This window comes from Sturnira hondurensis, unplaced genomic scaffold (assembly GCF_014824575.4).
Source record: "Sturnira hondurensis isolate 20B ecotype Veracruz unplaced genomic scaffold, ASM1482457v3 Scaffold0013499, whole genome shotgun sequence".
NCBI lineage: Eukaryota > Metazoa > Chordata > Mammalia > Chiroptera > Phyllostomidae > Sturnira > Sturnira hondurensis.
Window position 1 is genome coordinate 1,124,977 of NW_028086130.1, and position 9,959 is coordinate 1,134,935.

The following is a 9,959-nucleotide window of genomic DNA, read 5'->3' on the forward strand; positions in this document are numbered from 1 at the left end:
ATCTTTTGGTAAATGCTTGGGTTATATTGACAACATATGTGAATTGTCCAAATGAACTTTAACTGTACTTATTGAGTGCAAGGCATTTCATATGTGCACCTGCTCTGATTAAGATTACAAACAATACTCCTTAGAACCCAAGCTACTAACATTGTGACAATGACCTAAAAACTATGAAATATATCACAAAGTTCCCAATAACATTGTCATCTATGGTACCATCATTTGTGATTAAAAATTGGTAGCACTTCATAAATTATGTGCTATTAAATACCCATGTTTTACAAATAAAGTAGGGTGGGTAGCAGATATGGGAACAAACATGAATCCTACATGAATCTCATCTTCATATGTCATTGACCCTGGAAAAGGCAGTAGAAACAAAATGACACATGGAATCTACTCATTGCTTGGCATGAAATATCTACATACAAGACAAGCAATAATCACTTAGGGGATTAATAATAATGATGACACTAGTTACCTTTAATTGAATACCTACCATGGGACAAATACTGTTGAGTGTCACATACATACTAGTTTTAAAGAACAAGAGTTCTGCAAGTTAATCTTTTTCTGAAACAGGGATAGTAGGTGCCAGGTCTGGATTTTAACCTGAGCTTGTTGTCTCACCAGGACTTGATCAGAAATGGTCATCATCTTTTGATAATATGTAAGTACATTGGTCTTCTGGATGCAAACCACTTCCATACAACATGATACAGCTCCACTCTCTCTTCTACTACTGTTCCTTCAGCCTGAAGATTCCCAGGTATGAACAACTACTAATGATTTACAAGGTCCTAATTCTGTAATCAGATTTGTATGGATTGTAGACAAACTAACTTTTCTCTGTCACCTTACAGGTGTCCCCATGGTGGACTTTGGGAGAATTAGATGATAAAAGAAAAGTTATATGGCACATAACTTGGAATGAGCTTTAAGGGAAATACAATAAAGTACTTAAATACTACAATGAAACAGAGGCATTTTTACCCTTATACATAAATGTTATTTCAAAAGAACATCTTCTATGATTTGATAAAGGAGGATGTTTTGTAGAGAGCTGGCTGTTGTGTCTACTTCACCTCAACTTTTAATAATTCGTGCTTCCAAATTCACATAAGCCTGTTTATTCATTGAAAGGCATTTATTTTATCAATGCTTTTGAATGATGACTTGTTGGAAAATTCAGTCTTTTTTGTGTAATAAAACTAGTTTCAAATTCTAAAACATAATTTGACTTGTCAGTAAGAAGTGCCCTTTGTTGCCCGTTAATGTTAGATAAGTTACCCTCACTAAGAGGAGGGCAGTGCAGGACACTGAGTTTTAACAGAGTAGAGATGGGGTTTGTGTCTCAGTATGACAATGAGCTGTGGGCTGAACGAAGGACAGAGTATCTTTTAAGCTTCACTTCCCTGGTGTGTAAAATGAAGACTTGTGACTAAATGATCCCTTAATGTCCCTTCCAATTCTCAAGCAACTTATTGCTCATAATCTACCTGGCGATCCACATGCAGTGACTCTTTAGACTTGAAATCACTCATGGACAATGCTGCAAGCATACCCTGGGCTTAGGACGTACATCTCATAGATTCCCAGTTTCTTGCTAATGACTTGCACTTTGGTCTGTGATTGAAGTCTTTTTTCCACACCACTTAAAGAGTAACATTAGTATTGGCTGCTTTGAGCTTGCTTTAACACTGTTACAATGGGGAACGGACTCATTTTGTTTTGTTTCAAATTGTATATTGATACCCACACTTCCCCCAGCCCAACCTTTTCATTAAGTTACAGAGAAGACAAACCATAAAGGATAATGCAAGGCAAGTTTGGACTTGTGGAATTTTCTTTAGATCTCCTGAAGGGATTGAAACTGGAGAATTTGTTTTCAGTAGGGAATTTGGTTAAACCAAAATGATGGCCGTCTAAAAAACTCTTGTTGGTTTTTTGTTTAAGCCAAATAATACATTCAATCCTCAGCTACTTAAGTTATGGGGTCAAAGTGAACACAAATAAATTAGTTTCTACAATCCATCAATTCCAATCTGTTTTTCAGCCTTTAAGACCAATAAGTGTTCATTGATTGTCCATTACAAACATTACATAGACCTATTTTCCCTGGAAATTTTAAAAAGTAGTAAAAAGACACTCAGGATGGATTTTTAAAAATCTGAATGTATAAGACTTGGTCTTCATATGATCAATCGGTACAAGCAAATGGGTGAATAAAGAAAATGTTAACGAAGAATATAAAAGAATCATATGTTATATGGAAACCAGCTTTTTAAGCTTTCAGAAATAAATATAATACTGCTCACACAAAAAAATCTTATAATCACCACAAGCATAGTCGGATTGAATTGTAAATTCTATCCACAAATCCCATGATAAACACTAAAGACATTTCTGAAGACTTCCTATGACATGGCATATAATATGTCACACCCATTTCATGAATTAAGGGCTGCCAATTATTAACATTTTTGCAGATGGAGAATCTGAAACCAAAAAGCCATTTTTGTTTTTTTTTCCATATATAAAGTGTCTAGTGAGAGAGAGGCAAGATTCAAATTCAGGTTTATTAGGTTGAAAGAGTCTAGAAACTCAGCTTTTAGCCACCAACTTACCCTGCTTCCTAAAAAAAAAAAAACCCAAAACAAAACACACACACACACACACACACGCACACACACACACCCCAAGAACTGCGTGTTGTTCAGTCAAGGGAAATGCACAACCACCCACCTTGCTCCGCTAGGACCAAAGGACAGCACTTCCTGGCCAAGTTCTGACTTGCTGCCATCATATACTCCCATCGCAGGAAAAAAGACACTATTATTTGCTGTTATTTCACTGGGTTATGGGTCAGAAGTGCAACCAGAAAAAAATCTCACATGTGATAAGATGTGTTAGTTAGTCCTATGAAATGATCTTTTCCATTTTTAAGATATTTAAATGTTGATGTGGTATTGTGTGTAATACTCCTTTATCCACGTTGAAGTTTTCTAATCTTTCTTAGCTCTCTGTTTTTAGTAACATTCCATTTTTCGGTCCTCGAATATGAGTAAATTATCTAAACTACATAGCATAGTTGAGGACCACATAGTAGGTCATCAATAACTTAAATTCCCAAATGAAGTAGCAAAGAAAAAGGACAAAGAGTAACCTTATCCTTAAGCTTCTAGTGAAAACTAGAAACAAACTGGCAGAAAGCCACTTATTGTAACCATTATTCCAAGTTTAGAGTTTTAATATTGCTTGCTGATAACAATTTATGCTACATGATTAATATAGATATATTTCAGGAAATAAAGACTCATCCATAATGCGCACCCTCGGCTTCCTACTCTTGTTTCACCTTCCACTTCGGGTCAGAGGTGACGCTAGGACTAGATAGGACCAGAAATGATCCAGAAAGAAGTAAGAGCAGGACCCATGTGTATTGAAAGGAAAACAAGGATATACCTAATTTTTAATTCTCCATAAACTTCGGGAGGATGCCCATTATAAATCTTCTTCCATAATTGTCTTCTATACTCTAACTCGTGCCCCTTTATTTTGTTACTGATCTGGTAAGTCTGGGCTATGTCCATTCTTGATTCTTCAGTGCCTCGGAGATGGGAAAGGGTTCTTGTGATTCCACGGTGGAGCCAGGAAAGCCCACAGACCAAGCGTCAAAGGGACCAACAAGCTAATCACTGTTACAGCACTCTCCCCGACCCGACTCTTTTTGCATGAGGAAGTATTTACTGTAAAACATTCCAATTTTCCTCAGCAGATTCTCTCCCTTAACATCTTTTTGTCCCATTTCTCCTTCCAGTAAACTTTTGGACTCTGGCCACATGGCTGGCAACGAAACCCAGCTCGCCCCCTTGTTCATTTCATGTCTGAAATCCGCACAAATAAAATAGGAAGAAAAAGAAACCTGAAACTGGCCTCTCCCAGTGCCAGCCCGAGGACTTGGTTCCCGGCAAAAGGCACAAGGTACAGCCCTTGACGGAAACTCCCAGCCTCTCTGAGGGAGGAAAACGGGATTTTCCAGAGTCCTATCCCCTTAGGGTTTAAAAGCACTTCTCGTGGGAGCCGCGCTTTCACTTCTCCAGGGAGTTGAGAACTGTAGGAGCCCCAGTGCTCCCCGACGCCGGGCGCCGGTAAGTTGTAATCTGGAGCGGCCAGGGACTCGAGTAGGGTGGCTGGGCGAGGAGGACCGAGGGCAGCGTAGCTGAGGACAACTGACAGAGCCCCATCTCCCTCGGAGACCCGTCTGCCCCAGCTGACCGGCGCAGAGGCTGCAGCACTGGGTCCCGGGACAGAAACGGGGCGTCGGGGATGGCTTCTCGCAGCCAGCTAGGCGCAGCTGCCCCAGGTGCCAGTGGCTTTGGGCCAGGGGACTCCGGCGCAGCTACCGGCTGCTTGTGGGAGAGCCAGTGCTCTCTACAAGTCCAAAGTGCAAGGCCCGGCTGTTCCCGGACGCGCCTGGGCGCGGGGCCCGACTGCGCGCCCCGGAGCCCCCAGCGTGCCCGGCGCGCGAACTGGTGCGCCAGGAGCGGAGCGCTTACCATGGAACATGGTCTGCGGGAGGCGGGCGTGGTCATGATGACCGCAACTGCAGCAGGAGCGGACTCTCACAGCCCATGGTCACTGCGAGGACCACCGTGTGCTCGGAGGGGCCGGTAGTCGGGCCTGGCGGACGCCTCTGTAGCTGGTGCCTCTGCGGCTGGTTCCTCTGCCCCACGCCTCGCCCGCCGCTTCATCCATCCCAGGGGAGGGGGTGGGGGGAGCGGCACACGACACGGCCCGGCTGGGCGCTCTGCCTTTCCTAGAACTTCCGTAGGATCTGCCGCAGTGTACTTTCAGTTTCTACTTCGCTTCTAATTCTCTGGGTTTGCAGGTTCGAGCTTTGGGTTCATCACGGGGCGCCTTCAGTGGCCCCCCTCCCCTGCGCACCTGTGCATTCCACTCCTCGGCGTTTTCTGTGAACCTGGACCAGGACTAGATGAGGACTCCGCAGGAGGACCGAGGGGGCGTTCTGAATTAGAGCGGTTCTAGGCAAGACACTTTCCAGATGACCTCTAGCCGCCTTGGTAGAGCGAGGTCCCTGAAATAGGCAAGCATCGGTTGCCACTGTGTCATGGAAGCGACAAAAGTATAGGACGAAAGCTGGGCTAGTGCAAGCAGAGGCCAGGAAGGGGGCGTAGCAGCTCTGACCACAGGTGTGATGGCTGGTGCCAAACAGTCTTCTAAGGAAAGAAAGTAGGAAGGATTGAGAAAGTCACGCCCTCGGCCTCTCCAACTCCTCTCATCAGTCTCTTTCTGCTCTTTGTAGATGCACCTGCTCAGGTGAGACCTTAGGGAAAAATAATTCTGTGGGTCCACTTACACTGGTAAGTGGAAATCTTTGGACATGGAAATCAAAGCCCAAATTAGGTGGGGGAAATGGAGTCTATTATAGTTAAATAACTGACTCTCACATTTATCTGAATTGGCTAAGAAATCATACTTTTCGTTTTGACTGTGTGTTACTGAGTAGTTAAATTTTTTTCAGGCCTGAATTATTTAGGTATATACTGTTTTAGTTTGGTTTCTGTTAGTCTGCCGAAGCTTTGCTTAAATGAAGGTGGGTAGTATAAAGTAATAACGGTGATAATAATAGTGGCTATTGTGTACCTATCGTTCGTTCTGTGCTAGTATTATGCTAAGTAAGCCTTTTGCACATGTGGTCTCATGCAACATTTTCTGTGAGGTAGACAGTTTTCTTATCTGTGCTTCACAGATGTGGGGACCAATACTTCCTTAAGTAATTTGTCGGAGTTTACCTAGCCAGTTAGTGAGGGAGCTTGTGCACAAACCTGTTCCATTCTGGCTGTGGAGTCTATGCGTGGAACTGTGTTTGAAGTCCTCATGAATTATGTAGAAACTGATGCCAGGAGGGAGATGGGGATAGGAGCATTCCTGATTCTGTTCTGGGGTGAAGGAAGAGATAAAGTGGGGAGGGAGAGAGGGAATACCAATGAAATAGAGAGTGAGACAGATTGCTCAAGCCTGAAACTTGGATCCTCTATTTGTCTGTTAGTCTCATGTCCCACATCCAATCCACAGCCAAGCCCCATTAGTTCTACCTCTAAAACACCCAAATCCACTCTATCTGCTCTGAGCATGGTCTGTGGGCCAACCGCAGACACCCTGCAATCCAGAATGGCCAGCTTTCACTCTTGCCGGTGACTCTTCTCCTCACAGGAGCCTGGCTACTTCCAATCACCCCAAGCCTAAGGTGCTGGGTGACCCGGGCTCTGTGCCCCTCTGACCCTCTGTGGCTCCAGCCACAGTTCCATGCATAGACTCCACAGCCAGAATGGAGCAGGTTTGTGCACAAGCTCCCTCAGTAACTGGCTAGGTAAACTCTGACAAAAACACTGTCCTGTTTTTCTCCTGTCCCAGCCAAGTTGCCTTCAACTAAGTATAGTACCTAGACTCAGGCAGTCAGACGGGACTCCTTAGGAACAGAGTGAGACAACAACAGAAAGAGAAGGCGTGAATGGAAACATGCTCGAGGGGAAGGACGTGAATGCAGAGGGAAACAGAGAAGGTGGGGAGGAGGACTAGAATGAGAGCAGGAGAGGGAATGGGTGGGCAAAGCAGAGCACTCCATGTGACTGGAACCTAGAGAAGAGATGAGCATAGAAACACAGGAAGCTGCAGTGACTTCTAAAAGGGAATCCAGTACCTAAACACACTTAGGTTGGTTATTTATTATCCCTGACAGCAATATTGAGTTATAGAAATTACCCCCCTCCCCCTTTTTCACTTTTAAGGGACAGATAAATGAGGATCTATCAATAACTTCCTTAAGAGGAAATCTGTCCTCCTTTTTCATGCAATCACCACAAAACCTGGGAGAATAAGGGCGCATGCATAAGTGGATGTTGGGGAAGCATGAGGAGAAAGTATTCAGAGCTCCAGGAATAATGTAGATTCCTCTTTCTGACCCCAAATGTGAAGAATCACTCTTCAGAAGATGGGATTTGGAATTTTTGTTGTATGAGAGTGGCCACATTTTCACCACATTTTTATTATTTTTCTATCAGAAAAAATTCTAAATGAAGTCTTAAATGAATGGTTGATATTTTGATAAACTGAGCATTATTTTCTACAAGATGGAAAGAGCAAGGACAAAATGTCTGTGAATTTTTATATGCTGATGTTTTATGATTAGAAAAATGGAGTTATTACTATTATGTTTACTCATAGCCCCAGTGAATTTTGCAGAACAGTCAACATGAAAACAGTACATAAAGTTTATAAATTATAACCAATAAATACTGAGAAGGAAGACAACATTCTCGGGATTATTAATACAAAGTAATAGAAAAAATGAAATAAGATGATATGAAAGTCAACTTAAAGAGAGACTTCTTGAAGGTTAAACGGTGTCTTTTTTAATGCTCTTGCAAGGATGTCCAACCTTTTGGCATCTCTGGGCCACACTGGAAGAAGTGTTGTCTTGGACCACATTAAATACATTGTGATCATAAAAAATCTCAGAATGCTTTAAGAAATTAATGATTTTGTGTTGGGCTGTGTTCATAGCCATCCTGAGTCACATGCGGTCTAGTGCCTTCAATCAAAATAGTCAATTATTGGTAACTTGAAAATATTTTCTTAATTAATTATCTAAACTATTTTTACCTAACTATAACTATTTTTGATAGTCTAAGATCTGAATGCTAGCTGTTGCTCTGTCTGTGGATATTTTCTGAAGTTCCTATGACTTAATTTTCCACGCATAGTATTCAACATACTTTGGACACACAAACACACACACACGGGTTTGACATTTTTAATGGGCATGTGTTCTGGGTCATCGTCCAGGAGCCTGTGTAAGTGCTTACAAGGGCTCTATGCTTGGTTTAATGCTCTATGTCACTGTCTTGTGATTCCTGATTTTTTTTTTTTGTCAAAAGCACTCTCATTTTCACTTTGTAAATGGTCCTCACAAATTCTGTAACTGCTTGTGTACGCACACGTATTAAGCTGGACATTGTGGATAGCAATGCAGGTCTGGTGGGGAGATTAGAAGTTAAATGTATAATTTAAAAGATAAAAAGTATTATAAAAAAGAAAGGACAAGATGTATTGATATTTTAAACCAGCTAGGCAGACTAATTTTAAAGATTAATGAAACTGGAGTCCAAAAAAGGTTCGTTTACCTGTCTAGTGGGAAAAAGCTATAATGGAGAAGCTATAAATTAAATCATATCTCTTTATTTTTCAGGCCTGAGCATGAGAATGAGTTTTAAATTTTATCAGATGATTATTGAGCATCTATTTACATAGTTATGTTTTTTCTTGTTCCATTTCTAAATAAACCACAAATTTACCTTAATGCTATATTCAAGTTTCTAATATTTAACTTAAAATTTTGTAATTACATTCTTAATTGGTAGATGTTTGTTCCTCATATTTAACTGAGCTTGGCTATTTTTTGTCAGATTTTTTTTAGCTTCCTAAATGGATTTGGGAATTCTCTTGTTTTTTTAAAAACCATAGCTATTTAAGTATTATATAAACTCTTTGTGTCTGGATAGTTCAACAATAAAAACATACATGATTTAGCAGGATGAAGCCCAGGGATAAGATGAGACTGCCAGTTTTGAGCATTATGAAAATGAAAATAAAAAGGTTTCTTTCTAAGTTTGATCAAGGCCATGTCAAAATATCAAGAAACCTTGCCCTGGGTGGTATGGCTCAGTGGATTGAGTACCAGCCTGTGAATCAAGAGGTCACCAATTCAATTCCCAGTCAGGGCACATGCCTGGGTTGCAGGCCAGGTCCCCATGGGAGGCATGGGAGAGGCAACAACACATTGATATTTCTCTCCCTCTCTTTCTCCTCCCCTTCTCCTCTCTCTAAAAGTAAATAAATAAATAAAATCTTTAAAAATTATTAAGAACTCTGCTAGAAATGTGTATGTCAGCATATTGGTAATTGCTGGGGCTATAGAAATGAATGAAATTACTCAACCTACAACTAAGAAGGAAGTGACAGAGAACTAAGGCTGGGAGGAACTTTGAGTATTGAACACTAAAGTTAGATGGAGAAAAGGGTGCCCACCAACAAAGGAACAAACAGTGGGCAGCAAAATGGGAAAGGCAGAATCTGGTGTCCCAGAGAGGACAGGAGGACAGACTTTCAAGTTAGTTTAGGTAGTCGGTGTTTCCAAATGCCTCAGAGAGATTGAACAAGTGAAGTCTGAAAAGTGGGTCCACTGACTTTGGTGTAGGAGAGATTGTCTATATTCCTCATGACAACAGTTTGAGAAGAACAACATAGAAGCAATATTCCAGTTTGTAGGGTGCAAGCAAAGATACAAATAAAGTGAGAGACAACTTTTTAAAGATATCTGGTAAAAGTAAAAGGACTTGGGTAATGGTCTGAAAGGCATGCCCAACATAATGGAGGTTTTCATTTTCTTGTAGGAGAGGTACTAGAGCACATTTATATATTAATTGGTAAAATTGTGTTCTTCTGAAGAAGTAAAAAAGGATAGAACCAAGAAACCCAAGATGAATTATTTTTTCTTATGCTTCTTTCATTTCTCTCTCCTCTTTCATTTCAGTCCTTAAATTCTCTAGTTCTTCATAATAGGGACCAACTATAAATCTAGTACCTAATTTTATGTTCTTTATTGAAGTGTTCCCTTTAATACTCTCATGTCTACTTCTGGATTGAGTATTGGCTAGTTGAAGAGAAAAATATTTCCTAAATTACCTTCAGAGGGAGCAAGTATAGCTTATACAGTTTGCAGTATCCAGTATTTTTGTACATTAGTGGATGTGTTGTGGGCAATCAGAGGTATCTTTCATATACTAAATTCTAGAGAGATTGTGCTTTTAACTACTGCCTGGATAGATGCCTAATTAGGGATGATATTCCTATCATAGTTTTCTTTATGCAAG

The 9,959-nt window shown here is 41.0% G+C and overlaps 1 protein-coding gene across 2 annotated transcripts in view; it reads right to left on the reverse strand.

The window, feature by feature from the left end:
* The window catches only part of IL7 (interleukin 7), a 45,488-nt gene extending 40,264 nt beyond the window's left edge, over positions 1-5,224 (reverse strand). The window contains exon 1 of one of the 2 annotated variants that reach the window (XM_037061639.1): positions 4,563-5,183. In XM_037061639.1, the coding sequence (XP_036917534.1) occupies positions 4,563-4,572 (10 nt within the window). In that variant the 5' untranslated portion in view covers positions 4,573-5,183. Of the gene's footprint in view, positions 1-4,562 lie in introns of both variants that reach the window. The other variant, XM_037061640.1, reaches the window with a different exon arrangement.
* Positions 5,225-9,959: the final 4,735 nt, after the last annotated feature.